Genomic DNA, 23,439 nt, shown 5'->3' on the forward strand with positions numbered 1-23,439 from the left:
AGCGTGACTGCGTTGTGCATTTTGCATTTCCCTTTTTGATTTGTAACTAGTATCACCTAATAAACATGCAAAAAATATATATAATTAACTGAGCTGCATAGGAAAGTTATAAGATGCTCCCTTGCCCCCTATTTAGAGAATGACTTAACCTCCAGTATGCTGTCTGTCGAAATTCACCGTATTTTCATCCTGACTCCATATAAATCCTCTAAAAACAAACATTTTCAGCTTTTGGATGAACCCATTGATTCTCAATGTGAAAATGCACAGTAAATGTAGGATTTCTAAAGAAATAAATTTGCTAAAGTATACATTAATATACACTGTATTTAGCATTGTGGCGTTTCATGATAATTCACTCAAATTAAAAAAATGGCATATCAGATGAAACTCTCTGGACTCAAGGTTTCAACATAAAAACTTACCAGATATAGGTTTGTTGCCATTTCTCCCAAAGACAAATTCTGCTGTGATCAGCGCCATGTCATTTTGTCACAAGTTTAACTCATTACTGACAGCCCAGATTCTTCTGAACTGAGATCAGTCGGTTTAAAGGAATTTAAATTGAGCATTGCGTATAGTGAACCCAAAATACAACGTCCACACATGTGTACATGGGGTCACACGAGGTTAAAGCTAAAACAAAAAGGACCCAAAAGTATCATAAAAGTATCATGTGACTCATGTGTCATCTTTCAAGACTTCTGAAGTCATATGATACATTTTGGTGAGAAACAACCTAAATATCCATTGCACGTTTATGAGAGAGGTTCGTTGACAACAGCATGCATGTTCACGTGAGAACATGGGAGTTTTCACCACCAAACAACACCAAGTTCTCACATGAACATGCAAACCACTGTCAACAAGCTTCTCTCATTGCACTAATAGCTTTGTCTTCCGGGAACGTGGACCAAAATTGTAATGACTCATCTTGCACAATTTGTCATGTTATAAAATTATCTCTAGAATGAGAAACCCCTATCTCTAACTTATACCACCTAACTTTATCTAGTATTAGCAATATACCCAACATTTATACAAAAAAAATACAAAATAGTTTTTCAATAGGAATACTCTGACACAGGAAAGAAAACTGCATTTGTAAAGACATTTCATGGAGTCTTTAATAAAATGTTTTAATGAAATATATGTATATGTATAAAACCAATAACGCATTTGAGGCCGCTACACATTGTGCATAAAACACCGGACTATATATAAATTATAGCATAGCCTCTCATTCCTAATATGCTCATCTGAAAAACGGCACACATCGCTACAAAAGACCTAAAAGAAAAAAGAATTCTTCCACACTACATTTGAGTAATCTAAACTGAGAGCTGAATCTCCTTTCACTATAAACACATACACTTGAATCATGTAAAGACATTATTGACATTTACTTACTGAAATATCTGCTGAATTTCTCAGCGTTGAGTGTGGCACTCATGAGGACTACTTTAAGATCATCTCGAGCAGTTAACATGTCCTTTACGATGGTGAGAAGAACATCGGATTGAAGACTCCTCTCATGAATCTCATCCAAGACCAAATGACTAATGGTGGAGAGATTCCTGAACAAACACACAGAGCACTTCAACAAGGAACGGACTTTCTATATTTGTGAATATGTGCGAAGAATGAACTAGAACATAAAGAAATAAAGGGAAAGATTCTTGAGGCCCTGATGTTCTAAGGCTACAGTAAAACAGCAGCAGAATACAGTTGTCAGTCTTGTTTTAGAGTGTTAAAGGCATTCTATAACTGAAGTGACTCCAAAACACTGACTGTGTAAACGTAGCCTGCAGTTACAGCATTCAGATCGCTAACAGGGCTTTTATCAGAGACTTCTCTGTACGAAAATTTCAGCAGCAAAACATCACCAGCGCTTAGTGTGTTTTCTATGTGGGTTGGAGTGAAATATGTCTGAGTGGATGAGTCAAGCTAAGAGGATTCTGAACTGTAGGTTTCTCCCTTCTGCAGCCTCTGAGGCTGAATTTATGTGAGTCAGTGAGTGATATTGGATGTATGCGAGTTTATATGGTTGACAGTGCTTTGAGTATGCATGAGTGTGTGCGCAGTACACCTGCTGTGGACTGTTTAAACACAGCAGCTTTTTACAGGGTAAAGATTGGGCAAAGCAGACATACAGATGCGGGGGGTAATAAAAGAGTAGAGTGGAGAAAAGCAGGTGTAGAACACTTACGGATCAGAGCGGAGCCACTGAAGAATAATGCCCGTTGTACAATACAAAACTGAGCCTTGTTTCCGTGGTAACCGGCTGGAAAGCAGAGCCAGAGAGTGAGGGGGAGGAAGGAAGCATAAAAATTGGTTTACTACAACAATGTTATTTAAGGACATCCTACATAAAACAAAAAAAAACATTTAGCAAAACAAAACAGTTTATTTTTGTAATTTTGTTTAAGAGGGCACAGGAAATTATTGGGAAGAGAAAAGGTCAATGGTATTGCTAGATGCCACAAGCTAGACTCGAACCTGCACAACCTGGATGAGCACCAAGGCCAATAGCATGTGCTAGCTAACTGACATGCCATGGCTATGACCCAAATAACTTTGATCGTTGATTAGGACATTATTCCTGTGCAATTTCAAAAATTTTGATATATTCCAGTCCTGGATCCTGTTATCATTCCCATTTTGTTCCAAACTAGGGTTGAAAATATTAGTTGACGTTAGCGACAACGTTGACAAAAAAAATTGTCTACAAAAACTTCCGTTGTCGAAAAGTCTTCTAACTTTAATAGAACTTTATTCAAGTTCAAATAATAAGGAAGCAGGTCATGTAAATAACTAAAAACTCAGAAACTGGCATTTCTCTGTGCGGTCAGTGCCTCTTCTATGAGATTGAAACTGCACTTGGCAGATGCACACTCCGTCGTGGGGACGCTCGTCCCTAGAGCACGCACTTGCTGCAGCTAGATTATAACGTGATGGCTCATGACTATTTGAATCATAATACATTAGTAACTGTGCATTTCTTATCGTGAAGGAAACTGGCAATACGCAGGTTCATTATTAAGAGTTTTTTTTTTCTTTTTATTGTGATTTAAAGATGGATTGAAGTGAACAAAATGATGAGAGAGGGCAGCCTTTGCCCCATTATACACTGCAACAAAACACGTTTTTGATTTGTTTTGGCTTGTTTTCCAATATAAGTATCTAAAACAACATACATTTACTTGAGCAGCTATACTGCAGAAGAAAAATTGCTATCTGAGAATGTTGAATATAATATAAAAAATACAAATATTTAAAAATATCTAAAAATCCTTTAAAAACAGATGCATTCACCTGAGAAGTAGCATATAAGATAGACATGCTTTTAGAGAACAGATCTTGAATAGAAGTATATTTTGTCTTAACTACACTTGCAGAAGTATAACCAAGTGATAAAATACACTCATATTTAAGAATGTTCCAGATTCAAGAAAAGCTAATCAACATTTGTAGCAATGTTGGTTACCACAAACAATTATTTCAAATTGTCTCTCGTTTATTCTAAAACACTGTATCCACAATTCTGTAGCCACAAGATGTAAACATTATATGTTACATGATTTTACTATGATAAAATCAGGGATTTACCAGTGTTATGCCATTTACCAGATTACAGGGTTTACCCTGTAGTTTCGTCATTGGGCCAAAGTTGAAATGAACTTGAATTGAACACAGAACACCTATAAAATTCCAACATTCTTTCATGTGGAAAAATCAAGCCTAATAAGGTTTATGTCAGTAATTCAGATGTAGTTTGTATTTAACATATTAACAGAGAGTTTTGCAATTCATAAAACTTTAATAAGACTATGTTAAACATCCTTACCAGTTCGCTCTCTCTCTCTCACACACACACACACACACACACACACACACACACACACACACACACACACACACACACACACACACACACACACACACACACACACACACACACACACACACACACAAAATAGGGAAAGGTGTATGTGATTGCCAGAGGCTTTAGATTGATGTACAAGTGAATGGAAGAGAATCCCAGAGATAAAAAAGTGAGAGTTTGTGCACATATTAACCTCTCATGGCCTGAAGAGACCATATGCATCTGTTTTTCTACTCACTTCTCCAATCCATTTCCTATCTGCCCTCGGCCCTTCCACCTTATTCTCTCTGGTCCAGTTCTCCTCACTTCCTCACCACAGCGAGTCTAGATTAACAGCCAATTTCTCTACTCCCCGGCTCACCAATCCACACTTTTCTACATTATCACTCCCATCTCTTTAAGCACAGCTAAAGCAACAAATTCCCCACTGATTCACCTCTCAATAACCCTCTTTCTCCCTCCTTTCGTGCTCTTATCTATTGGAAGTTGTCAAGTGTTTGACTTGTGTGAAAGAGGCACTTGATGAGCTCAAGTCTTTTTCCCTTCCCTAACTCTTGTTTTAAAAACGTCAACAGACTCTCTCTGACTGCTTTTCAACAGGTTTATAGTTGCCTAACAAATCACATATAGAGCAAGTGAATTTCAATGTTGGCATCCAATAGACCTTAAGATAAAAGTATGCTTCGGTTGGCCATTTTCCACTACATAATCGTGCACAATGCACATTACATAAATTTCAAGGCTGTGAAGGATAGTCTAGTCTAAATGTTAGTCTAGTCAATTTTAGATCACGCCTAATTATTAGACGTAGACCAATATATCAGTGCCAATAATTGCTTTTTGCAACTAACGGTTATCTGCAAAAATGCAAAGAAAAATGCAACTATATGGAAACGTGCCCTATTAGCACATTCAGTGTGCCTTCAACGTCTTCTCTTGTGAATAATAAAGGGTTGTGGGTGCTTGAGTGCTGGCCCAAGTCGAAAAAGCCCAAGTCAATGTGGTTGAATCTGATGAAAGTGTCAAGACCATGTCCAGGTCATATTCAAACCCAAAATCAATAGAATAAAAATAATAAATGCATTGTGCTTAAAAACAATCCTATTTTGAAGGACCAATAAGACTTGAAACTGTTTTCATGACAAATCAAGCATATACTAACTGTAAATTAGATCACTTCTAAAAGCACACCTCTCCAGAACAACACACATAATTTTGAGTATCATTCATGTCCATAGGACAAATGGTACATGATGAGTTACAAGAAGTCATAATATTTAAGGTATTAGGTATATCCCTAACACTTAGCATGAGCAACAATAATAGTGATGTTGGCCATGACAGGAACCACTAATAATATGACAAAATGGAACAAATGGGGATAGGGAAAAATAACTAAAAACAAACATTTTTGGGACATCTAATCAGTCCTCTCTCTTCCCCTCCAATTATGCTCTCAGCCGCAACATGTTCCTGTGACCAAACTAAATCCACCGTTCTCCCACACTTGTGTGAACACACACAGAGCACTCTCTCAAATAAATGTTTCCTCAAATTTGAGCACTTTTAGTAACGTGGACTGTCATTAAAACATTTTTCACATTCTCACTAGTTTTTTATATTTGTCTACTAAAATTGTCCTACAGTGTATGTATATGCATCTGAATCTCTTTTATTTGCTAATACTTGTGCGGTACAGGATATTAATTTAGTCAATTTTGACATCTGCTTAACATGCAACAGTAGACAGTTAAAATAAACACAGAGACATCTCAATATGCCAATTACAAGACCAAACAACTATGGCTGCTAACTGCCGACGCCATCTTAATGACCTTAAAAATGGCATCACAGGATAATTGTGATTTTTGCTCAAACATCAATTGTTTCATACTTCATCTCAAGAATGCTCTTCACTGACTCTTGTTATCCTGGTTAACAAGTACACTTTATAAAAATAAATAATAATAAAAAAATTGTCTAGGGGCAAAATTGTTTGGTGTAGTGGAAATGATTGCACAAATGTGGGACAGTTTGAACATTTTCAAGAAATAATTTTCCAACAATAAATACTAAAATGGTTTATTTTTATTTCACTCTTTTTTATATCATATAAATATAAATCAACTGTAAAGCATGTGAAATATAGTGCCATAAGGATTTATCTGTGAAATTTTCACTAACTTGATCTTGCCTGCTAACGCTGACAAATTGCAAGCTTCATTGCTTCGTAACTTTCAAATAATTTCAACGATCGTCTCTTTATACTAAAAGTCAGGTTAATGTCAATGTTAATCTGTAATTATTCAGCAAGGTAAACTACAATAACACATTAAATGAATGCTAGACAATGTTCAAGATAATGCAAAAAGACCCATTAGTGTACATTACATTCGTGTAACGTAACTTGGTTATACAGAAAATATATACAATCTATTATTATTATATAACAATGGCACAACGATATATCAAAATGACAATTGTGATGGAATCACATCAATACTGAATTGTGTCAACATATTTATAATGTTCCATCTATTTTATAAACAGCTACTGTCATCATCCACCAAATTTAGCTAAAAGCTATTGATAAAGCTGGCTAACTAGCTAATGCCAACATAGGCTATCATAAAAATGCAGTCAATGTATCATGCAAAGAAAAGTTATTCATTCAAACTACAGTCTCGCATAGTCAGACCTATATCCACACTTTGTTTTAGCCCTGTTCCAGCACTGGAGAGACAAATATAATACGCAGTCTCAAAGTTTGTGGTAAAAAAATCATAACTGTGTAATTATAATTATGCTACCTCATCTGTAAGCAGGATGTCGGTGAATAATATTCAGCCTCTTTGTATGTTACATCATTGTTTTAGTCGATGCTCGCTTGCGTCCCTATGGAGTGTGTGCGCGAGCAGGAGCAACAGGTAGCTGCAGTTCACTTAACGGCCACAGGTGTCATTAATTACAAGGGTTTCTGAATCTTACATACTGCACATTTAAATTAGTTAGGGTATATATGGACAGTTGGCAAGTCCAGAAAGAGAGACAACTTCAAAATTAATGTAAGGCAAAATCAAACTTAGGCCCTGTTTCCACCTGGAATTAAGATCAGTTTTCAGTAATCTGATCACATGTGTTCAGCCGAGACGCATTCCTATTTTCACCTGGTTCTGGTTTCACGTTCATGCATTTCCACTCTACAGTGACCACTTGTGTTTGGATTTCGAGGGGAGGGTTTCTGATTTCATGACGAAATACATCAATCACTGTCACTGCATGATAATAAACTGCAAAAGGTCATTAAAGACAAAGTGTGATGTTTCTTTTTTTTTCCCGATAGGGTTTTGCTTGTCATCTTTCCTACATCCTGTATCACTCTGATCTCTACAAGTAAGCTAATAAAATCATTTTAACTCGTATCAATGTTTGATGTCCATTTAGTTATTTATTTGGCAAGTAGTATTGTAATAAGCTGGATAATGAGCAGTCAGATAACAACAGGCTGATTGTACATTATCCCATACGTAGTTGATTGCAGGATTAAAAATGTCTTCCAGATCTGATTCACTCACCTCTGTAGACGGATCTGATACCCACAGGACTTCCCCTCCCCCACAGATTCTGCCCGCTCTGCAGCTACTCTCTCTGCAACCTAAACACAAGCAAATACACTAAAACACACATTCCTTTTAACCAACAAAATATGCTTCAGTAGGAACAGATAGTGATGCAAGTGCTTAAAGGGGTCATTGCATAATTACTTATTTTTTCTGAGGTCCACTTTAAATGTTTGGAATGTTTTGTGTGCCTTTGTGTCTTAAATAAAATTGATGACCATTTTCCACTCTCTCATTGAACCTTAGAATTAACTGAGCCCTTTTTTGCTGTTGTACCATTCGAATTTGTAGGTAAAAGCCCTCTTTGCAAGTGAAATTAGATACAGCATTTTCAGTTCTAAAAGTTACAGTATGTTCACATAGTACAACGGTCTCTTTTGTCCCAAAAGATCATGATATGACCCACTTAAGCACATGATCCATGCTGGTCTTGAACCTTATTTTTAGTTGAGTGCTGACAATACTCCCAGACAGTATTCTATACTTACAGATATGGCACTAATGCGGCGTGGCTGGGTGCAGACCACCCTGCAGAGAGAGCCCATGCCTCTCTGAATATAGTCATCAAGGATGAATTGAGTGACTTGTGTGGTCTTCCCACAGCCAGTCTCTCCACTGATTACCAGTACCTGATTAGCACTGATCAGCCTAACCAGCTCCTTTTATATGAACAAGACAGAAGGTTGGATGAGAGGACAGAGATCTGCCTAAAAATACTAACTTTCATTGGGTGATCAGCTAACATTAGCTTAAAAGGTTTCCCTTTTTATTGTTAACCATTTACATACAACTAAAAAGATTAAAAGACATCATCACATATGATATATTAAACACAGACAGCAACAGTGTTTCCCCTATATGCATTCAGGAGTGGCGCTGCACTGCTGCTAATTATGAGTGCCACAGCTGAATTATGAGCAGCACTATTAACTATTGACATTTCTCATGGTTCATTAATATCCATGACGCAACATAACACTTTCCAGTTGCACGCTTATATGCATGCAATCAAATGGGACACCTGTATAAAGCGAAAGGGACCTCACAATATACATGCCCGTATTCACAGAGACATCATTGTATAGCAGTCCATCAATGGTTGTTCGCGAGGGCGTACACATACACAAGAGAGAAGCAGGAGAACCGACCCTTCTAGCAGAAAGTATTTTACTCTGATAACTTCTTTGCAAAGATAGTAGAAATATAGGGGTCCAGACTGCGACTAAATGGTCACATCTTGCAATATTTTTTCCCGCCAGTGAGAGGTCACACACAGGTGCGACTACAGAATTTGCCAACTCTCGTTGTTTATGCGTGTGACAGGGCGGAGGGCGGGGCCGGGTCGTGATTATACACACCCGGTCCCTTATCAGGCTAATTAAGCCTCCGAGAGGGATAAAGACCAATTGCGGACGGTGGTGCGACGAGAGAGAGAGAGATCGTTTACGGACATGTCCATCAAGTGTGTGTGTGTTTGTCTTTTGTTTAAGTTAATCATTCAAATATTGTTTATATCGCCAGGCCGGTTCTCGCCTCCTCCTTTCCATTGAACTGCTTTACAATGCGCAACCCCATTTCCAAAAATAGTATGAAAATGCTAATTAAAAACAAAAAGTCGGTGCTGGATGGCAGTGTATGTTGCCTATCTGTCTGCATTCATGGTGTTCTCAGAGATGTGCGTTACCCGTGCCATGGGCACTGACACACCCCTGGCCCATGCAGACACTGGATTTTGGACCTGATTCTAATAACAGCTTGGATGGTCCTTTGCCTTTTTGGCCCGGAGAACACAATGGCTCTGTTTTTCAAAAAAACCTTTTGAAATGTGGAGACCGAGCCCAGAGAAGTTGGCAGCGTTTCTGGACAGTGTTGACATATGGCTACAGCTTTGCATAGTAAAGTCTTAACTTGCATTTGTGGATGGTGTTGTCTAACAAAGGTTTACTAAAGTAATCCCAAGTCCATGTTCATGATATCCATTACAGATGAATGATGTTTTTTAAGACAGTGATGTCTGAGGGATCAGAGATCACACGCATTCAGCAGTGGTTTTCATCTTGCCCTTTATGCACCAAACTTTTACCAGATTCATTGAATCTTTTAACTATATTGTGCACTGTAGGGGGTGAAATGTCCAAACTCATTCCAATTAGTCTTTGGGTAACATTGTTCCCAAAGGGCTGGATTACTTGCTGAGACATCTGTTGGCAAATTGACAAGTCTTGAACAATCCATGCTCTTGAAGGACTAGGTTTATTTTGGAGGCTCATTATACAGTATACAGCACTATGACACAAATGCCTCACCTGTTTAACATCTCCTGTTTCACATTGACTTGTTATTTAAACTCGTCAAATTGTTATTAGTCTTAAATTGCCTCTGCCTCAACGTTTTGGGAGCTTTAAACTTACTGTACATTTTCAAAAAAAACTATCAAATTAACAAGTTAAAACATAATATTATGTGTAGTTGTGGTGCTTTCAATTTAGTAAAGGGTGAATATAATTTACAAATCACCCCTTTTTGTTTTTATTAGCATTTTTCAGGATTGGGGTTGAATTTCATGAATAAAACAGAACATAATGCACAAGCCACTACCCAGATCAATTCTCCTCTGGATAATGAACAGAGCAGCACGAGCACAGAGCAGTTTCACCCACACAGCGCAAATCATTATAAACAGCACTGTGAGAAATGTGGCATGAAACTCATTCGAATTTGCCTGTGGAAAAACCCAATGAAAACCCTTAGCGTTTCTTGCCTTGGTGATTTCACGAGTTTAAAACCATGTTTAATGGCACAACATTATAAACAACACTGACCAGAACATAAATGATAAGGCTGTACAAACCACACATCACCACCCTAACAAAATTGTACCTTGGATTTACCTTGGTTTTACTATAGTAACACTTACGGTGTTAACAATGGTATTTTGGCAGATGTGCGATGTGTTACATTCATACTAAATAGTTGCATATTATTTTTATAGCCCTTTTAAATAATTAATTTCTGTTATAATAGTGTACGTTTCAAAAAATTTCTATTTTGTTTTAATAGTTTCAAAATGTATAGTTTCTTTCATTTCATAACTAAAATGCCAAAGTTTTGTTGAAGTTACTTACTATGGTAGTAAGGAGCCATGTTTGGTTTTACCAGTAACTACCTGTGATCTAGTTAAAAATGTCACTTAAAACTATGGACACTAATGGAGGAACTATGGCAACTTTTCATAATTATTATGGACCAAGCAATCAGTTTTTCTTCCGTGTAAAATCTGTTCTAGAATCTGCTCTTTGATTGTAGGAAAAAGTAAATGGCTTTGTTTGCCTTGAGAAATTCAGAGATGACTGTACTTAATCAGTATTTCGACTTAGCCCTATATAATTTAGGTAGGCCTATATATAAACAAACGTTTTTACAGATGTTACTGTTGCATCAAGTCAAAATCAATGCTATACTGTCTAATGTGCTTTTCAGCAACAAAATAATTGAAAATTTGTAACAAATGTCACTACTTTAATTAGTTATTGTACTTTTTTAAATTAAGAACAAAAATATGTATTTTCCCACTGTTGCTACCAAAACAGGTGCTGGTGTCACCATCTGTAGAACCCTCATATGTTAGTCTGGAGCACTGTTGTGACATATGTTCTGTTAGATAGGTTTTTATGTTTAATAAAATTAGTGAAAGTGATTTTCTGAGCGCTTCAATTGTCAAAAGCTCCCAGTAAATAATAAACACACACATGAAAAGGAGAACATGAATAACCCATCTATAATGATTCTAAGGTCATTTTAAGCTATTACTCTACTGATGTGCATAAATGTCAAAGGTCTGGCCTTGCAAGCTCATAGATGCGCGCACAGCAGCACCGCTGCTTACATTTTTTTAGGGGAAACACAGGACAGCAATCACAAAAGGTTTACATTTACCTCTTTCATCCCATATGATGGCAGCTTTTCTCTGAATTTCTGAAGAAGGAAATGCCACATTAAAGCAAACATTTACTGTATGTAAAAATTAATAATACTTTAAATACAATCATTGTTATTGCGGGCAAAGATTTCTCCATCTGTCTCACCAACATTTCAAGGTATCTAGGCTTCTCTATTTTCATCTGCTGATCATTCTTAAGCTCCTCGTCCAGGGAGGGTTTCCGCACCACACACTGGGATAAGTACTCCAGGTCTGAGTCATAAGGCTCATTTTTCACATTTGCCTGCAACTCAACTTCCTGCTTTTCATCTTTAGGCTCAATTTTTGAGACTTTCATAACATTCTCAGGTTGTGGAGGATCTTCACCATCAAAGTAGCTGGAAAGTGGAGACACTTCTGTTAAGAATAGCTAGAACTGATAATTGCATAAAGTAGAACAGGAAAACTTATTAAAATAGTATGGCAAGGAAAAAGAAAAATGGATAACATACATACAAATTAGGACTAGGTGATATGACAATATATTGTGGTGCCAATATAAAGTGTCAATCGATAGAGATTTTGCTATATTGTGTATATCACAATATGTAAGTATCCATGTGCGCAGGGTGGGCTTATCTATCAGTGGGTAGGGCTTCACGTGAGACTGAGAGAAACATGGACACGGTTTTTATGGCATTAAAACGTTTTCGGCGGCCGCCCAAGCTGATTCCATGACATCCATCTTGCGTTCTGTACTCCATAAGTGCTTAATATTCTCTTCATCTGACACACTCATTTGGGATCACACACACTACTCAATCATTTTTGACCAAGGAAAAACCCTGAAAAAGCATCTCTACAGAACGGGATGACTGCCAAATAATTCAAGGAAATGAAGAGGAGCTTGCTATTAAAACAGGTGCGACATCCATGGTTTGGTTTCAGAAAAGCCAACACGAAGCAAAAATGTAATCTGCAAACATTGTGTTTATCTCCTCAAATAAAGAACGCAAAACAATATTATGAAAGACAACTTGTATTTATTTTTATTTAATATGTATTTTCTGCTAGAAATGTTTACATAATTTTACATAATACATTTGTTTTTTTACTTATGCATTATTGTATTTGTTGCATTGCTTTTGGGAAGATCTTGAGTTTCTTGAGGAAAGTGTATAATAAGGTTGCACGATTTGGACAAAAAGTCATATTGCGATTATTTTGAAAAATATTGTGATTGCGATTTGAGCTGCGATTATGATAGTAATGTTTTCCACATGTTCAACTGCAAAAAGGCTACTTTTCACACTTGAGCCCTCTTTAAAAGAAACAAACTGAGACCTTTTTTCAGTTCAACCACAAACAAATAAAAATATAAACAGTGAAACAAAGTCTTCTTCATATCCAAATGTTACCATCCACCGTGTACCTGTTTTTGTCCATTTTGTGATGGGGTCTCAGCCCACTAATAATCATCATTAGTTTTTGAAACACAGTCAACTTGAATATTAGGGACGCTCCAATCAGGATTTTAACATCCGATACCGATCTCCAATTCTCTTTTCATCTCATCAATCGATGCTGATCATTTAACTTTTAATCAGCAGCTGTCAAAACTGGTTATATATAAGCTTTCTGCTCAATGTCAATGTTAACTACATTTCCCTGTCAGTAAAACCATAGTTGTTGCCTAGTTTTTGCTGTCAGTATACACTATTATTACACAATAATTCAGTATACACTAAATATAATTTTTAAATATAAATGTTACTCTTTATTCTAGGCCTTAACTAGTAGGCTTATACAAACTATTATTTACTGTATATAAGATAGTCCTAAAGAATGAGGCTTCATGTCAAAAGTTCAACTAATAACCCATTGGTGTAATTACATTTAATGTGAAAATTTTGGTTAGTTTTTTACCATTTAATTTAATTATTTTTATTCATTATATTACATTTTGCAATGCATTATATTATAGTAACTAAATATTTTATATAGATTTATTATATGCATGTTCCTTCCTTTTCATTTTGTTGGTAATATTAGTTCCGCTTTCACTTGTTTCCGCGGGGAGTGTAATAAGTGCAACCCGCTCTCTCGTGAGGTAAACAAATGACAGGAGAATGAAGAGATGTTTCTGGACTCTTCAGGTGTTACTGTTAATACTGTTTGCACTACAATCATTTAATAAAGATGTTTGAATTACATCCAGTCTTGTATTCTGCATCGTTATTAATATTTTTTTTTTAACTTGGACTATATTCAAGTTCTAAATAAAGATAAAATTATATAAGAGGAAGTATTTGGAAGTATTTAATTAAATTACTATCTTAAAATCCAAAAATTGGCTGTAAAATAAGGTTATTTAATTTATTAACAATTTTTTATAGATTTTTAAAAACATTTTACTATTTTGTGATATATATCGTTATTGTGATATTTTGGTCAATCGCCACCCCAAATACAAATAAAGGCATGTTTAACAATTGAAAGGAAACAAGATAAACGTTTTTGATTATGGAAAATCACACAATTTTTTGACCAGCTGATTTAATGATACTGATTGATTACTAGAAGGATTTTTCTGAATTATTCAAATTTAGACATATTAGCTAAATAATCATTCAGACTGATTACTGATTCAAATGAAAGCTTATCAAACTCATGATTCACATGGTATGGTTCAGTGGGAACAGATTATGTTGCAAGTGACTTGAAGGGGTCAAAAAAAGTTTAAGGCTAAACAAGAGCAATATCTAGCCTAATATTATCTTTAGAAATGTCCATTACTTTTAATATTTTAGTCATTTATATTACTTTTCCCGGCCTGGAAAACACAATTTTAAAATGCCATGATATTTCCAGGTTTTCCATGACCATGGAAACATTGTCAATTGTACAATATTGTACTCGCACCTGTGGCCACTGGGCTCCTCCTTCACCCTCCAGGTCTGAGATGTAGAGGGACATGCGTCTCTGCTTGGATCTCTCTGGACAGTGTGTAGCAACTGAGTAATGCGCTGCTCTTGCGTTTCATCCATCTGAACAACAGCCCTCTATAAATGACAAAACAGACCCAACCCTTTTTCATATTGATATAGGCTACCAGTCAAACATCTTAACACACCTGACTGCTTATGTTTTTCATGATCTTAAAAACATGTAATAACATAAAGGTGTATGCATAAATGCTTGAAATGATTATGCATATACACATGTATAAATTGTGCCTACGTTAATTTATTTACAAAGTTTTAATTATTGAACTTTGTGTGTGTGTGTGTTTTAAATTGGACTAGTAAATAGAGGAAGAAAAAAACAGCCAATAAGTTCCCAGGATATAAGGGAACTTCCTCAGGATGATAGGAAAAGCAGAGCTTTAATAGGCAAAGAGTGACCACTTTGAAGAAGCAAAAATATGAAATATTATATGTTACATTATAAATATAACTTGACTACCTCATATTTCCATTTTCTCTTACAGAAATAGCATGCCATTGCCAGCCATTATTGCTGCATATTCCTGTGAATTTGAAAAATAACCTTTGACTTGTGCAGTTGCATCATTAGAAAACATTAGCAAGCACTGTAATTAAAATCTAAATATATTTTATAAAATAAAAAAATAGAATGTAAATGCTTCCTACTCACTGATTTTCTCTCTGCGTCGGATCGTTTAATGCCTCCCCATTTGGCATACCACAATCCTATTTCTCGACCCTTCAGATGGGGTGGGTGTTTGCCTCTTGGACCACCGTCTCCTCCTCTTCGTCCCCCTCCATGTCCTTGTTCCTCATTTGAGTCCCACTCGGAATGCCTCTGGTATCCTCCTCTTCCTCCACTAGATCCAGCCTCTCCATCCCACCTGGACCCTCCATTTCCAACCCGCCGGCCTCCTCCTGCTCCTCGACCCCGTCTATTACTACCATACCCACGATTCATGCCGTCAGACTACAGCAGCTAATCCACTGCTTTCACCGGTAAAAAAAAACAACAAAAAACAGATCTCTCGACCGCAGGCATGAAACAGAGCCGCTGCTGTACTTATGATGCCGTTTTAAACTAAATCAACCAACCGCCGATTCAGTCGTATACACAATGTCAGTGAGCACGAGTGAGAACAACATACGAGGAATAAGTTTCCTAAATTTGTCCGTTATAAGGATGCTTCTGGTTGTCTGTTATCGTAAAAATACGTTCCGTTGATTTTCAACTACTTGTATCTGGCAAGTCGCACATATATGACGAAATAGTTCGGCGACATCTAATGACGTAGTGATATCCAATAGGTGCTAGCGCAAAAGCTGTGTAGTGTGCGTTGCTGTCACAAGTAGGTGATTAACTGGAGATATTTAATGTGAGGTAATTAATCTATCCACATTAAATGAACTATTCTAAATATATTGATTTACCCGTCAAACCTACTTTATTTATTTATAATGGTGATGGTGATGATGATGATGATTAGTATTATTATTATTATTAGTAGGCCTAGTAGTATTAGAAGGTTTGTAATGAAAGGGATAGTTCACCAAAAAATAAAAATTATCTCATTATGTACTCACCCTCATACTCATCCAGATGTGTATGACTTTCCTTCTTCTACTGAACACAAACAAAGATTTTTAGAAGAATATTTAAGCTCTGTAGGTCCATACAATGCAAGTGAATGGTGATTAAGCCTTTGAAGTTCCAAAAATGAGATCAGCTCAAATGGAACTAATTTTACACTGTACGTCTTTCCATGGCAGTCTCTTGGCACAATCAAGATTTCAAGCTCAATTACGCTTCCAAGTGCTTGACGCATGCGCAGAGCTCCAGATGGCACTATAGGAAGTGTAATTGAGCTTGAAATCATAATCCTCAAGGAAACTGCTGTTAAGATGTACAGTGAAAAAGGAGTTACATTTTGGTCTGTTCTCACCCAACACCAACTGGACCACTTCTGAAGATATTGTATCTCCTTTTTGGAGCTTCAAATTGCCTGATCACCATTCACTTGTATTGTTTGAACCTACAGAGCTGAGCTCTTAAACATTTTAATTTGTGTTCAGTTGAAGAAAGAAAGACATACACACCTGGGATTGCATGAGGGTGAGTAAAAGATGAGAGAATTTTTATTTTTGGGTGAACTATCAGTAATATCACTTGTAAATATATATATATATATATATATATATATATATATATATATATATATATATATATATATATATATTTTTTTTTTTATTATTTTTTTTTTTAAATGTCTAAAGTTATCAAAACTATAAAAGAACACAAATAGAATCATGGGAATTAAGTAGTGACTAAAAATGTCTCATCTTGATAATTAACCTGTCCACCTAAAATGTGCAATTCTAAATGTATTTATTTATTTAACCTTTTGTATTATTAGTAATAATAGTAGTTTAGTAATAATAATGATCGTTTTTGCACATAATAATTATTATTATTATTTACATACTTTAAATTTTTTTCAATAATATAAAGTCATAAAACTATGAAATAGCACAAATGGAAATATAGGAATTAAGTAGTGAACAAAAATGTCTTATATTTTAGCTTTTCCAAAATAGCCACTCTTTGCCTAGATTACTGCTGCATCCCAACCAAATTCATATGGAGCCACCTGGGATGCTTTGTAGACATTACTGAAGGAGTTCACTTGTTTTGTCCACATTCAGAGACAGGTTGTTGGCTCTACACCAGTCCATTAGCTGCTGCACCTCCTCCCTGGTATGCTGTCTTGTCATTCTTGCTGATGAGACCCACCACGGTCATGTCATCGGTGAACTTAATGATGTGGTTTGAGCTGTGCATTGCTACACAGTCATGAGTCAGCCGAGTGAACAGCAGTGGACTGAGCACACAGCCCTGGGGGGCTCCAGTGCTCACTGTGGTGGTGGTGGAGATGCTGTTCCCGATCTGGACTGACTGAGGTCTTCCAGTCAGGAAGTCCAGGATCCAGTTGCAGAGGGAGGTGTCCAGGCCCAGCAGGTTCAGCTTTCCAATCAGGTGCTGAGGAATGATTGTGTTGAATGCTAAGCTGAAGTCTATGAACAGCATTCAAACGTATGAGTCCTTTTTATCTAGGTGGGTGAGGGCCAGATGGAGGGTGGTGGCGATGGCGTCGTCTGTTGAACGGTTTGGACGATACGCGAACTGCAGTGGGTCTAGTGAGGGGGGCAGCTGGGTCTTAATGTGCCTCATGACGAGCCTCTCGAAGCACTTCATGATGATGGGTATGAGTGTGATGGGACAGTAGTCGTTGAGGCAGGACACTGAAGAATTCTTTGTCATGGGGACAATGATGGTGGCCTTGAAGCACGTTGGAACGACAGCGCTGCTCAGAGAGATGTTGAATATGTCGGTAAGAGCATCTGCCAGCTGGTCTTCACATCCTCTGAGCACTCTGCCAGGAATGTTGTCTGGTCCAGCAGCCTTCTGTGGGTTGACTCTACGTAGAGTTTTCCTCACATCAGCCGTGGTAAGACAGAGCACCTGGTCATTGGGAGGAGGGGTGGTCTTTCTCGCCACCACGTCGTTCTGTGCTTCAAACCTAGTGTAGAAGTCATTCAGCGCATCTGGAAGGGAGGCATCTTTGTCACAGGCAACTGATGTTGTCCTGTAGTTGGTGATGGCCTGGATGCCCTGCCACATGCGCCGCGTGTCGCCGCTGTCCTGGTGCATGCTTTGCCTCTCTGATGGCCCGGGACATTTTGGCCCTCGCTGTTCTTAGGGCAGCCTTGTCACCTGCTCTGAAGGCGGAGTCTCGGGTCCTCAGCAGCGCACGCACCTCTGCAGTCATCCACGGCTTCTGGTTGGAGCATATGGTGATGGTCTTGGAGAAGGTGACATCATCAATCCACTTGCTGATGTAGCTGGTCACTGATGCTGTGTATTCCTCCAAGTTGGTAGAGTCGCCATAGGTTGCAGCCTCCCTGAACATGTGCCAGTCAGTACACTCAAAACAGTCCTGAAGAGCAGAGATGGCTCCAGCTGGCCAGGTTTTCACCTGCTTCTGGAGCGGTTTTGTGCATCTGACAAGTGGTCTGTATGCTGGAATTAGCATAACTGAGATGTGGTCTGAGTAGCTGAGGTGGGGGCGGGGCTCCACCTGGTACACGTATGGGATGTTTGTGTAAACAAGATCAAGCGTGTTCGTCCCTCTCGTTGCAAAGTCCACATACTGATGGAAATTAGGGAGCACTGTCTTGAGATTTGCATAGTTGAAATCTCCGGTGACAATAAACAGTCTGTCAGGGTGACCGTTCTGCAGTTCTCTAATAGCCCCTTACAGTTCACAGAGCGCTTACTTAGCGTTAGTGCTGGGGGAATGTAAACTCCGGTTATAATAACAGTGGTGAATTCCCCCAGCGCTAATGCTAAGGAAGCGCTCCGTGAACTGTATGGGGCTATGAGCGAACTTGATGTAAATACACAAGCCACCATCGTGAGTCTTACCGCACAGAGCTGCATTTCTGTCGGCATGAAACGAGGCGAGCCCATCTAGCTGAATGGTGGCATCCAGAACTCTGTTGCTGAGCCACGTCTCTGTGAAAACAAAGACGCAGCAGTCTCTAAGCTCACGCTGCGTAGTCTGCTGGAGTCGGATGTAGTCAAGTTTATTGTCCAGGGAGCAAACATTTGAGAGCAGGATAGACGGGAGAGCCGGCCGACTAGGGTTTGTTTTTAGCCTAGCATGGACCCCTGCCCTCTTGCAGCGCTTTCGCTTCCTCGCACACCGCTTACAACGCCCCCTCCCCCGGCCACCAGCATCAGGTGACACCAAGGAGGCCTGGTCTCCGCAGCAAGCTGAGCTCACGTAGCAACTCCTGCAGATCATCATGCAGCTTGGTTGTTGCATGAATCGTATATTTTAGCAGTGTCTGGCGATGGTAGACAAGAACACCGGTTGCTCCGATGTCCGTGTGCTGTAACAGACGGGCTAAGTGACAGAAATAGCACCATTTTGGATCCGGAGTGGCCGCTGTGTGCTACCGTGCCGCCATCTTGGAGCCATTAAGTTGTATCTGCATATTAAGCTGGGATGGAAGGAAGTACGTTAACACTGAAAAAGTTACATCCCACAACCTCTTTACACCAAACTACATCACCTCATAGAGAAACATCTCTGAAAATCTTATTTTAGGTTATTATTCTCTGCGGCACCCTGATATATCATCAAACATCATCTAACAAATAATTAATAAATGTTCAAAGAATGCAGCCTAAATCATAATATAGCCTGTGGTTGAACATGATGTGACCAAATGTAGGAAAAATGTATACCTCAGGAAACAAAAAATTATTTTGAAGATGAATTAATTCATTTATTTTTCTGGAGAGAATAAAACGCTAATTATTTTTTTTCCACACAGAAAACAGCAGTGTCTATGGTGAATTCTTTTAATGCTCATCTCAAAACCAGAGACACTAATTATCTTTGCTTAGCATCTCCGTTGCTTGCATAATCTTACAGATACATCTCCTAGTCTAAGTGAAGTTATTGTCTCTAGGTTTCCTACAGTATCCCAGATCTATGCTCATATTGTCATTAGTGTCTTGTTTAAAGGCAGCAAAGCAGAGGCAGGGATTAACAGGGAGGTGAAACAATGACTGTTTAAACAGAGAGAAAGGAGATAATTAGAACCCCGTTGTGTTGTGATGGAAAGCTGTGTGGGGAAGGTGCAGAGGACTTATCCTGCGGAAGCTTCCAGTCCCAGACATGAAATATTTATTAGATCTTTACTGCCACAGCAAGTCCCCCTTTTTAAATGAACTCACATCCACCATTCTTTATCTCTTGCTCTATCCACACACTCTACCACCATATTTTACTTTTAATGCATTCTATTAAAGCAAATGTGAAAACCTTTTGCATAAAGTGAGAATAGCTTTGATTAATAGCTTGAAAATCACTTATAGACTTTCATGAGTATACAGTTAAATGTGCCACAAGTTACATGTTACAAGTAACAGGTGTCATCCCATTTGAAAAAGAAAAACATAAGCATATTTATTACTCAGATGTTGCTCTTTATAATGGAGTTACCATTTATATTTCATTCACTTTGGCCCCTCCTTTGCTTTTTAAAAGAAAAGGAGGGGCAAGTCAAAATTATTTTGTGGTAATCAACATTGTGTCACAAATGCTGTCGATTGAGCTTAACTTGAACCCAGAATATTCCTTTAACCAGCAAGACTTCGGCTAGACCAGTCACAAAACCAGCTTAAACAAGCATGGAATATTGTCAAGGTCAAAGCTGCTTAGTAAGTTCACATCCCAAAATGTTTAGGGTGATAATGGTGATCACCAGTTAATGCTCACAATTTCACATGCCATGAAAGCTCAATTAAAGTATCATTTCCAGTATAAATCAGTCCAGTCCAACAGATGATCTTCACAAACCACTTTAAACGCTGACCAATAGCTTTCAACTCCACCCGTGGAAGTGCTCTAAAGCTGATGTCTTTACATTTTTAAGCTGGAAAGGGAGCTGGGGATCTGTGAGATTGATGTCTTTGGCAGGATGTGGCAGGCAGTAAAGAGAGTGTGTGTGTAAGTGTTACATAGTGTGTTACAAGGTGTTATTTTGGTTTGGATATGGTACAGAGTTAGGATGTCATAGGTATCAACTTGTGACTTGCTGTCAAATAGCATGACACATCCCCTTATGAATAAACAATGTGATCTGTCGCCCTTCGGTCATATAACGTGTCCATCTCTCTTATTTCCCTTTGTGTCCTTACCTTTTAAAACACACCCTGACCCTCAGCCTGTGTGAAAAAGTTGTTTTTGAAAAAACTTGTATTAACGTTGAGCACATTTACTCTTTAATCACCACCTCTGTCACTCTCTTCTTATATAACAACCCATTTTCTCTTTGTCAGTAGCCATTCACTCTCTCTCTCTCACTGCACAACCATCTTGTGATAGCTTTAGATGTAACTCACAGTTAATTGCTTTAAAACACAATCTAAATGTCAGGCTCTTGTAAAGAACTTGCCTTGTTTGTGAGAGTAAGGGAGGGGGGACTGGGAAAGTGTCAGTCTCCAAAACAACAGTCTGCGAAGAAAGAAAAATAGGGAAAAGAGAGTCTTTATTTCAGTAAGAGCTGCTCTGCTGTGAGCATGTGATGGGTGACTACCAGCCCACATTCTCTCCAACACCCTGATGCTGCCACTGTAAGGGTCTGCTGTGTTCTGGAGTTGCTAAAGAGAAATCAGAACCTCAGATGCAGGGTACCTTAGAGCACACCATTCAAAGAAGCCTAATTATATCCTGCAAGTTAGATGCCATACTTATGAATGATTTAGAGAGTCTTGTGGTGCCAAGATAATAAAGATACTTATACATTTGATCAATCTTTCAGGGAAATCCATTCAATAATTTTTAAAGGGATAGTTCACCCAAAAATAAAAAATCAATAATTGTTTACTCATCCTTGTTGTTATAACCCCATATGACTTTCTTTCTTTTTCTTAACACAAAGGGAGAAATTGTGAAAAAAAAATTGTGCTCAGTGATGTCAAACAATGGCAGGACTGGTGCTGGTTCATAGCGGACAGGGCTGCGTGGTGCACCACCGCAAATAGAAACCAAGCGATCGACAGAATGTCCCTTCGCTCGTTGCGGCTGCTTAGGAACAACATTTTTGAACATAGATAAACTCTAGTAACTGCTGCTCTCATGCAATCTCAAGAGCATGCACAGGACAGCAACGGTTGGTCAAGAATTTTACTAAATAATGCATTCGATTTCGGTTTGTTTCTCATCAAACCTTATCGTATGCCTTTAGAACAAGACATTAGTCACATGCAATATTTTATTAGACTTCTGAATTATACATTTGTGTACTTTGTGAATCTTGAAGGGATATTCACCAACTCCCATTGTATGACATCACTGAGCACAAACATTTTTCACAAATTCTCCCTTTGTGTTAAGACAAAGAAAGAAAAACGTATGGGGTTATAACAACACAGGGTTGAGTAAACAATGACTGAATTTTCATATTTGGGTGAACTGTCCCTTTAAGCATTCTAAAACGTGGAAATAAGTACATTAAACAGGGGAGGCAGGGGCTTGTTGTAACACTTTGTACTGACTTAAAACGGGAGTCCAAACCTTTTCAGTTGGGGGGCAAATGCAGAAAAAAATAAGGTGACGCAAGCCGAATCGCTTTAAAAATTAAAAAAATGGCTTGAAGTAATTACATTTTTATTTATATAGCTCTGTTCACAACACACATCGTTTCAAAGCAGCTTTACAGAAAATTATGCATTAAAAAAAATGAAACTGTAATAGTCTATAAAGTCTTAGAGTGATCATTGTGTAGTTTGATTAAATATGATTGTAAATTGTGTATACAAATTTAAGAATTAATTAATAATTTTATTTAGAACCCTGTAAGCAAGTTGAAGGCGACTGCAAGGAACACAAAACTCCATAAAATGTTGGTTTATGGAAAAATAACCTTGGAAGAAACCAGACTCACTGTGGGGGCCAGTTCCCCTCTGGCTAACCAGCATGACTATAATGCCAATATTAGTTATTTATATGCAGTGCAGGTCATGGTTTAAGATAGTAAACTAATTAAGTGTTAAGGTCCAGTGTTTAAATTTTTTTTTTTTTTTTTATGAACTGTAAGATTAATGACTAAAGTCTTTGAAGTCAATCCTGGATTAACTGCAGAAGTTCACATAGATATAGTGTCCTTTGTTAGTTGGCTGATGAAGGCTTTTGTTGGTAAATAAATTATAGTCTATGTATTCCATTTTATTTTCATTTGTTTCATTTAATATTTAGTCATAGACTTCATCCTCTGAAGTCCATTGTAAAAGACTGAAAATGTCTGGCTAGCATCAGTTGCATTTAGTCGTCATCACTCAGAGACACATAGCAGTGGAGTTCGACACCAAGCAGGAACAGAGCTGGATCTGGCCGGCTCTGGTATCCTTGGGATATGAACATGGAAACAAATTGAATAATATTTGCGTAGATG

At 37.9% G+C, this 23,439-nt stretch overlaps 1 protein-coding gene across 1 annotated transcript in view; it reads right to left on the reverse strand.

The window, feature by feature from the left end:
- LOC127661664 (ATP-dependent DNA/RNA helicase DHX36-like) overlaps nt 1-15,653 on the reverse strand; it is a 46,531-nt gene extending 30,878 nt beyond the window's left edge. The window contains exons 1-8 of the mRNA XM_052152481.1: nt 15,083-15,653; nt 14,348-14,487; nt 11,592-11,823; nt 11,443-11,481; nt 7,995-8,165; nt 7,462-7,541; nt 2,210-2,284; nt 1,411-1,577 (exon numbers count right to left, since the gene is read on the reverse strand). Of these exons, the coding sequence (XP_052008441.1) occupies nt 1,411-1,577; nt 2,210-2,284; nt 7,462-7,541; nt 7,995-8,165; nt 11,443-11,481; nt 11,592-11,823; nt 14,348-14,487; nt 15,083-15,373 (1,195 nt within the window). The 5' untranslated portion in view covers nt 15,374-15,653. The remainder of the gene's footprint in view (nt 1-1,410; nt 1,578-2,209; nt 2,285-7,461; nt 7,542-7,994; nt 8,166-11,442; nt 11,482-11,591; nt 11,824-14,347; nt 14,488-15,082) is intronic.
- Nucleotides 15,654-23,439: the final 7,786 nt, after the last annotated feature.

This window comes from Xyrauchen texanus, chromosome 21 (genome assembly GCF_025860055.1).
Source record: "Xyrauchen texanus isolate HMW12.3.18 chromosome 21, RBS_HiC_50CHRs, whole genome shotgun sequence".
Lineage (NCBI taxonomy): Eukaryota > Metazoa > Chordata > Actinopteri > Cypriniformes > Catostomidae > Xyrauchen > Xyrauchen texanus.